Source organism: Nannobrachium achirus (assembly GCF_963921795.1).
Source record: "Nannobrachium achirus genome assembly, chromosome: 4".
Lineage (NCBI taxonomy): Eukaryota > Metazoa > Chordata > Actinopteri > Myctophiformes > Myctophidae > Nannobrachium > Nannobrachium achirus.
The window spans coordinates 21,934,828-21,944,426 of record NC_137813.1 but is presented as its reverse complement, the minus strand read 5'-3'; the positions used below and the strand labels follow the sequence as shown (position 1 = coordinate 21,944,426).

Genomic DNA, 9,599 nt, shown 5'->3' with positions numbered 1-9,599 from the left:
TTACATACTGAACAAAAACTCTACTACAGAGAATTTAGCAATGATTATTTTGATTATCAGAATATAGAGCAATCTAACACTTATTTTAAGCAATGCATTATAAGTGCATTCATAATGCATTATAATGTGCTTATAAGGCATTATAACACTCAAGTTAATAATCAAAACAACTTATAACAACTAACAAGGTTTATATAGTGTGGTGCTGGTCATAATGCATTATAGGTCCAGTGGAACATAACTACCAGGTAAGACTGCCACTGCACCGCAATTTATAAAGTATAAACTTTATAATTGAATAAGTTATGTAGTTAACCTATGTGCTGTTCCACTGAGATTATAATGCATTATGACTATCATATGCCATAACGAGTGTTATAATGCCTTATGCCCTACAATGCATTATAAATGTCCTCATAATGCATTATAGACCCAACCTTAATATACAGTGTTACCAATAAATATGATAAGATACTATTATCTACATCTTCAACATGTTACACAGAACTCCAAAAGACTGGACTAAGAGGGATTTTAAGCAAGAAGAAGAAGGGGTACTGAAGCACAGAGGCAGTTGAAGCCTGTTTATTTCAGGTGCAGATTAATGTTTCAATGATATTACAGAATCAGACAGAGACAGTGGTTACACTTATAGGCTCAATCACCTTACAGGTGGGTGGGGCAGTGAACTCAATCAGCATTCCACCAGTAATAATCAGAATGGCATAGATAATGGTTCCACAATTAGTGCTGCCAGTATTACATACATAAGAAGATCTATATGAATTTAGGTGACACTTAGAAGTCATATCATAAGAAAACCACTCTCATAAGAAAAATACATATCTGGGAATTTGTGGGAAACCAGTTTTCCCCTTTTTACCCCATTTCTTCCCCACTAATTCCTCCCCATCCTCATTTGTGTTGTCACTGCTGTTACATCTTACAGGTTCAACTGCCATTGAGGAGCCCCCACCGGGAGGACGTAGAGCCTTCGTCCTACTCCTCCCGCCCAACACTCCCCACTGACAGGTGCCTCCCCAGCCCGTAGGAGTACCTGCAGTGACAAATATCGCCCTCCCCACCCGTCTTCCCTCCCCCGAACACAGGCCAATTGCGTTCATATACGCTCGACAAAGCCGGATGCACCCCAGTGGATTCAAACCCCTAAGAATCCCTCAGTTCTTCATGAAGATTCGGCTCCTTCTTTTCCAGAGCATCGTAGAATGCCTCCTTTGCTTTTTTTGTGGTAAGTGCATCATCAAGCTTTCTCATTTGAGCCTGACTCGGCCTTGCGTCCTTGATCTCACTATACTGCTCATCTGAGAGAATCTTTTTCCTACGGAGTTCATCTATTATAGGCATAACATTTTTGACACGTTGAATTAGGTCATCCATTTTGCTCTTCACAAAGTCAGCTTTCATGTCTGTCAAAAAAGGTCAGACTATTATATGATTTATTTCCTAAGATAAATTAAAGATGCACAAAGTGTAATATCATGTAAACATTAATTTGCTCATTGTCTATTTCATTATTCTGTGTTGTAGATCAACAATTATTGCTATTTGTTTGGGGGCGAAAAGAGAAAATGTTAGCCTACAATGACATTCCCAAATATGGATGCCACGTTGAAAGTGGTAATAAATGAATGGTTGCATACAATAAGAGGCTTATGTAAATTATAACACGTGTCACGTGTAGATGGATTGCCATCGATTGCAATGAAATCAGATTAATCTTCTAAAACAATTCAGAGTTGGGGACAATAGCCTATGCAAATAATAACTGCATTTGAGGTTAAATGTGAACACTAGGGGGTGGCAATTGCCCCAGATGATACCCCTGTTTTCATGAAGTGAAGACAAGCAGCGGGAATGACATTGAGTTTGCAAAATTGTACAGAGGTACAATTATACAATGAATAATTGTATAATTGAATAAAGTATAACACAAAATGTTACTTAATTTCTGTCCTGAAATGTAAAGGTTCACTGCACTTGTTAAAGTTTAATGAAACTAATTACCAAAACAAAAGGACAGCAAACATGAATGCTCTCTTTGTCCATTTCATTGGTAGTTCTTCTTGTTTGATTTCAGGGTCAAATATACAGGTCAGAGAAAAGTCAATTTCTTACCTGCTGTATGACCAGGTTCATCCACACCTGAGACATTTGAGAAGGGGAAAAAACAAGTGACTACTGTTACAGAAACAACAACTCCTGTTCATAATGTGAAGAAGGCAAGCAGCCTCAAATGAAAACTCTCAGGGTAATCTGAAAGTTTTAGAATCTTATGGTAAACGTGCACTGCACTTGTTAAAGTTTAATGTCACAGCTGACTGAGAAAAATAAGAACATCAAACATTAATTTGATCATTGTCCATTTCATTATTCTGTAGGCCTAGTTCTTGGTTTGATTTCAGGGTCAAGTATACAGTAAAGGTCAGATATAAGTAAAGGCCTTACCCGTTGCCTGGGTACTCTGAGCTCTCTCCACACCTGAGGCTTTTGCGAGAAAAAGAATAATCACTATCAGAAGTCATGTGCTAAACTTCTCTCCTATTTGTACCAACATCAATACAGCATGGAATTGTGGACAAAATCTTTATTCAACGATAACAAAATGTTGAGACAAAACAAATCGCGGAACGGAGCAAACAGGCTGGAACCCAGGTTGGGTCCGTGGCTCAAATGCCCAATAAACAAACCATTGTTATAAGGTGAATGTGTGTGTGTATGTGTGTGTGTGTGTGTGTGTGTGTGTGTGTGTGTGTGTGTGTGTGTGTGTGTGTGTGCGTGTGTGTGTGTGTGTGTGTGTGTGTGTGTGTGTGTGTGTGTGTGTGTGTGCGTGCGTGCGTGTGCGTGCGTGCGTGTGACGTGTGTGTGTGTGTGTGTGTGTGTGTGTGCGTGCGCGAGCGTGCAGGTAGGCCTATGCTGTGTGAAAGGGAGGGGGGTGTATTTTTCTAGTGTATGAATTATTGTAGGACTACCAGTGTGGCCCGATAACCTGCAAACATAATTATATCCTCTCTTCACTTACCTAGGGGTATCTTTGCCAATGTCTGCGCTAGATCATTCCTGTTGATCCTCTTCAAAACATTGATCACGATCTCCTGAGCACGAGTAGTGTATTTCCCCGTAATCAGATTGACAATTTTGTGCCTAGTATTAGCTTCCTCCAAGTCGGAAGCTGCTAATGGCCTCAAGTTGCCTACGAAGTTGTCAGGCTGTTGCAGATGCCACATGAACAAGTCTACCTCTTCTTTTTTCAGCTCCTGCAGAGTTTCCAAGAAGGTAAGCTTCTGACCAGCCATGGTTGAGTACTAGTACAAACAGAGAATGTTGACATGTCAGGTTCATTCTCTTACTGCTTTGGGTGAAGATACTGAACACAAGCTTTAGTTGAAGTTATTATGCACATCAGAGAACACTAAACAATCTACATTCTGTCTTCCATGATTCTAAAAATGATTTGGATTAATTTAATTTAGTTAAAGGAAAGACAATTTAGATTAAAGATTTTTACTTTAGAACAATTGGGATCCCAAGCGTTTCAGGCCGCGGCCCCCAAAAATAATCATATTTGAGCAGTTGGAATTGTAGTCATTACATTTGACTTGGTTCCACAGATAAATATTGTGAAATATAGCCAATTTCTTTTTAGCATCAATGGAAAAGTATATATTTCCATCAATGAAAATGTTAAGGCTATGTGTCATACCTTTAATGAGTGACACAAAGGGTAATGTCTAAACTCTATGCCTATACAGTCTACTTTGACTGTTATGATGTGTTCTATACAGAACCTTCAACACTGAGGCCAGGGTTTTCCACTAATGTCCACTAGATGGCAGATATCAACCACCAGAGAGAGAGTGCAGCGAGAGAGTGACAGACAAAGACAGACAGACAGACAGACAGACAGACAGCATTCTCTTGAGACAGAGTAAAGAAAAGGGACAAGTGGGCGGTCCCTTTTCTTTGACGATGGCTTGCCAGATTGGACAGACAGACAGACAGACACACGCACGCATACACACACTCACACTGTGAAGAACACGCTGCACTACTTCACCATTCTGAGGCTTGATGGATTTTACATTGTCACACATTTTTAAGTTATGTATCTAGTCAGGAGTTTGTACTTCTCCAAATTAAAGTTACGTATCTAGTCAGGTGTTTTTACTATCAAATTAACTGCACAGAGCTGTCTGACAATTTCAATGACGGTGTCTGCTGTCTGGGTTGTGAGCTGCACAGAATGTTAAGGTTCTATGTAAGGCTACAATGCAAGCACCATGCATGTTTCTGTATGACAGAATGGAACACATTCTAAGAAATACGAATATACAGTATGGGGTCCCTGCTTCATCTCTCTATCAGCTAAAGGGCCTCTGACATGGCCCCCCTAGTGGTTGTGGCCCTAAGCGACCGCTTAGATTGCTTATAGCAGAAACCCTCCCTGGCGTTCTTACTTTTGATATCGGAACCTCTCAGTTAGAGATAGGAACAAGCTCACCCATGTAGTTAAGCAGGCAAGTAAGATCATTGGAAACAAACAATTGCAACTTCAGGATATATACAACTGCACCATAACCAAAAAGGCAATTCAGATTTATAACGACTCTACACACCCTCTTCGCCCCTCATTTGAGCTGTTACCATCGGGCAGGAGGCTTAGAGTACCACTAGCAAAGAAGAAGGGCTATAAGACATCATTTGTGCCAACTGCAATGGAGATTTTAAATAAGAAAATGTTTGAATAGCTCCGACCCCCACAGCCATTGATCACTTGTTGCACTGTTGCACTGTTGCTATGTCATGGAATGTATTTTATATAGTTTTAATGCATTGTGTATTTTATGTATGTTTTATTGTTGTACACTGACTGACTGCTATGTGCCAAAGACAAATTTCCATTGTATGTAAAATTTGATGGACAATAACGTTTTCTTATCTTATCTTGTCCAAAAAAAGTAAAGAATCACGGAATGCCGCTTTCACTGTGGGGAAATTTGTATTCTCCCGGTACAAAAAATACTAGGTATTTTGCCGTCAAATTTCAGACTCCAAAACTTCCTGAACACAAAATAAGTGGCCTTACATACTTAATCCTAACCACAAACTGAATCTATACAGCCTAACTCTAAAAAGCTTTTTAACCTTCAGCTTGCCAGGAATTAACCAGCCCGATTTAAAAAAAAAGAAAGCCCTTGTTTTTGTACATTTCTCTTCTAACCCTATTAACCCTAACTGTTGTTTTTGTTGTTATTACACAATATAACAATAGGACAATAGGACACAAAATGTATATAAACTAGCAAATCTGGTCTAAAATCTTTAACTAACTGAATTAGAAAAAAATGTTAAAACAAACTAAAACTAATAATGAAAATTACAAAACTATTATAACCTTGTTCGTTTCCCAAGTGGTTTTATATAAGATTTGAAGACAATTGGCTTTGTAGGCTACTCACTCTTTCAGAAGTTTCCAACTTGTCTGTGTGTCTTCTTTTGTTCTTTCTTCAGTGTGTGTTTCTTCTCTTAGGGTGGGGTGCGTTTGGAAATGGGCACCAGTTGTGTGCTCAGTTTAGTGAGTGCAGTGGGCGGTGACATTGTAGGGTGCATTCAGTGTGGCTTATTTACGAGTTATAGAACAGACCACGAAAACGAGGAAGTCACACCTCAACATAAAATGTATTTTATTACTAAATCGGTGTATATAAAAGTAATATTACCTCTCACACCTTCACACCTCCGTCTTTATCATTTTTACACGTGGGTTACATACATACTCACAGAATTTCTCGCATTTATTGTAATATATTTCAGCTGCAGTACCACCTTTGGCCTGAAAAAAAAAACATAAAAAAAAAAAAAAAAAAAAAGAATGCGCATACTGTAAATGGACATTTTATTTATTTTATCCTTCATTAATAATACTAGCCCTTACCCGTTCAAAGATATGAGCTCCGAAATGATGTGCAGTGTGTGGGTTATGGGATGTGCACTGTGCACACAGTATATGAGGGATGGAAAGTAACTTTAACTGGTGCTTGCATGCTAATATGTAGGAGCATCAATGTAAGAAATACCCGTTCCATTTAACGGCTACAGAGATACTGTGTACCGATCTGCATGATTTTTGGACAACATCTGTAACAGGGCAATTGCTCCAGCCACTGAGGAGAAACGCGGTTTCAGACACTCACTCAGACATCTCCAAAATTATAGTATAGATATACTAGAAGCTCGGCCGCCCAACGGCCGAGCGTCTAGTCAGGGGCCGGCCAATTCGGGAACGATGTACATAGGGAATGAATGCCCTGCCCTTTAATGCAAACCCCATTATACGTGTTATCATAGGACCTGTTTTGACCATCTGTTTGCCTGTGTCCATTTACGGCCATACATGGAGATATCTGTATTTGTCTGTCTGCATCCATTTTATGCCCATATATGGAGATCTCTGAACGGTTCTCGAGATACGCGAATTACCGGTATGCATATATCGGACACGAATTGGCTCTGGGAACATCAAAATTCATTAACTAGACACCTTAAGGATTCTAAAAAGGTAGGTTAGAAAAATATATCTTTCGGGTGCGTGGGACCCTACCCTTCCTACCAGAACAATTTGACAGGGGCAACAGTGAGGTTTGAGGGGGAGCAGGCTCTGTTGAAGTTTAGGTCCAATACATTCCCTGCCTTGTGGGTGGGAGGGGAAGGGGATAGGGACAGGTCAAATGAGGACAGTAGGGATGTAACAGGAAGACACTTCTCTGCAGTTGGTTGGTTGAAATCACCCAGTAGAATCAGGGGTTTTCCATCCTCTGGAAATGAACATTAAATAAGCAGACAGCCGAATGCTTTCACTTTCTGTTGTGGCCGGGAGAGGGTGGGGGCCATACATACACGCACGCACGCACGCACGCACGCACGCACACACACACACACACACACACACACACACACACACACACACACACACACACACACACACACACACACACACACACACACACAACCACACGCACACGCACACACACACACACACACACACACACACACACACACACACAGAACAATCAGAACAAATGGTCACAGGGTATATTGCACAAGACAAAATTGAGAACGTTTATGATGAAAAGCAGTTATGATTGTGAAAAGTATTTTTGTGCTCCATTATCCAAAAGACAAAGATCACTATGTGCCCAACTCAGTTCTGGGATCTTGCCCCTGCACCTTTTTTGATTGATTGATTGAAGACTTTATAAGAAGTTTGCATAGGAAAAGGTACAGTTTCATGACGGTACAGTTCACTGGTACAAGGTCTACTAAAAGGAGATCCTAGAAAAGACTAAGCTTATTTCCACAGGAAACCATTAAAGTATCTCATATAACATTGAATGACAGACGAATAGAACACAGTACTATGCAGTAGATATGTAAATGAAATAAAATGAAAGAACCAAAAAAAGAAAACAGTAAGTCTAAACAAACAGTAACAAAGAATGGGCAGGGGAGGGTAGGGCTGGGCTAGGGTTGTTTTCTTTACCAGTTGCGAACTGCATGAGATTGTCCTAAATTTGGCATGTCTGCATGTACAGGGGAGCCTTTCACGCATTTCCATTCACATATATCGAGGTGAAAGCTCAAGAGTCCATTTGGAAATTGGTTATGGCCGTTTATCCCTTGCCAAAATGTTGTCTATCTTTGAATCATTATTCATTAGGCATCCCCCCCCCTGCCTGACAAGGTAGCATGACAAGGTTGGTTCCATTGGAAACCTGAGGTTGTCTAGAATCAAATCTTGGCATGAAATGGTATTTTGGCATGACAGGTCATGCCAAAATAATACCAAATAGGGAAATTTGTCTATCCATATTATTTAATTAAGACGTCATGTATATTTGAAATTGTTTGCAGATGTCCAAGACTGTAGGCAAAATTAAAACCTGTCTCTAAAGCACCTAAATTATTCATCTTACTATAAATGCGAGAAATCTCTGTGAGTATGTATGCGTAGATGTAATCCGCGTATCTCGAGAACCATTTGTCCTACCGGCTTCAGATTCGGCACGTGCGTTCCCTGCCGCGGCGCTGAGTGCCGTGTCCAGCCTCGACCTGACACGATGCACGGTTTTCCAGAACCTGTGCGAAACGTTCGGAATCACCTTATGCGGAGCTGATTGTTGACATCAGGCTGGTTCGGAGGAAACCGGCGCAAGCGCTGACTCATTGTGACATCACTTCATAAAAGACTCTGACATCACGTATGCCACATGAGTCAAAAAACATTCCATGGTTACATATTGAATGTCATCAGTATGATGTAACCGAACAACGGGTATGATGGGTATTGCCTAACAACCCGAGGGGCATCAGTCCCCACGGGTGGAAAAGCAAGCAGGCTGCGTATACTGCTCAAGATGAAGACAGACAGATACAGAGATGTCCATATATGGGCATAAAATGGACGCAGAGGGAAATATATCTCCATATATGGGCATAAATGGACACAGGCAAACAGATAAATGGGGTTTGCGTTAAAGGGTTCCCGAGTAGGCTGGTCCCCGACTAGACGATTGGCCACCCGTGGGCCAATATATGGGCATAAAAGGGACACAGACAGACAGATACAGAGATCTCCATATATGGGCATAACATGGACGCAGACAGACAGATATCTCCATATATGGGCATAAATGGACACAGGCAAACAGATGGTCAAAACAGGTTGTATGACAACAGGTATAATGGGGTTTGCATTAAAGGGTGGGGCATTCATTCCCTATTTACATCGTACCCGAGTTGGCCAGGTTGTCGACTAGAAGCTCTAGTATTAACAATTTGAATAAAATAAAATAAAAATAAACGTCCTCTGGCCCCATTCCGCCTATTGAATTGTCTGCATTTTGGCATTTATTTGAGTATTGATGATCCATAAATGTACATATTATGTCACTAGCCATCTCCCTCAATGCCTCATGCCAATATGAAACAGACAAATAGGACATTTGTCTCAGAATAATGTATAGTTAAGACCTTGGCTTATGTTGATTTTTTGCATTTGCGAAAATTCACTATAGCAAACAATATGCCAGAATAAACATACATGTGTCAATATTTCAAGGGGGGAACATCAACATTTGTTTACTACACATCTTGAAGATTGTAAAAATGCAAATGTTAGAAAAAATATATCAATAGGGTGCAAGGGGGAGGAGTTGTTGTGATCCATTTTAGGCGAATTTTAACTTTTTATGTTTATTTGGATTTTAATGCACTAAACATGATGGAACCATGGCAAATCTTCATATCAATCAATTCATCTTGCAAAGACAAACATAAAATGGGGTGAATGGTTTCTGTCGGATGTATAGTTCACAAGCAGTGTTGGGCAAGTTACTTTAAAAAAGTAACTTATTACTTTACTAGTTACTGCTCTGAAAAGGTAACTTGTTACGTTACTAGTTACTAAATTATAAAAGTAACTAGTTACCTTACTTTAAAAAAAATGTATATAATCAAAACGAAGCATTCTGGAAAAAGTCAGTTACACTTTTTTTTTTTTTTTAGGGGGCTTCAATAATGAC

At 39.9% G+C, this 9,599-nt stretch overlaps 1 protein-coding gene across 1 annotated transcript; it reads right to left on the bottom strand.

Moving 5' to 3' along the window:
• Window positions 1–1,151: 1,151 nt before the first annotated feature.
• On the bottom strand, window positions 1,152–5,545 carry LOC308284464 (apoptosis-associated speck-like protein containing a CARD). The gene is made up of 5 exons (XM_080725078.1): window positions 5,478–5,545; window positions 3,041–3,323; window positions 2,467–2,505; window positions 2,137–2,163; window positions 1,152–1,427 (listed from the first exon to the last, which is right to left on the bottom strand). The coding sequence occupies exons 2-5, from the start codon at window positions 3,312–3,314 to the stop codon at window positions 1,168–1,170; spliced, it is 600 nt and encodes a 199-aa protein (XP_080581204.1). The 5' UTR covers window positions 3,315–3,323; window positions 5,478–5,545; the 3' UTR covers window positions 1,152–1,167.
• Between the last annotated feature and the right edge of the window lie 4,054 nt (window positions 5,546–9,599).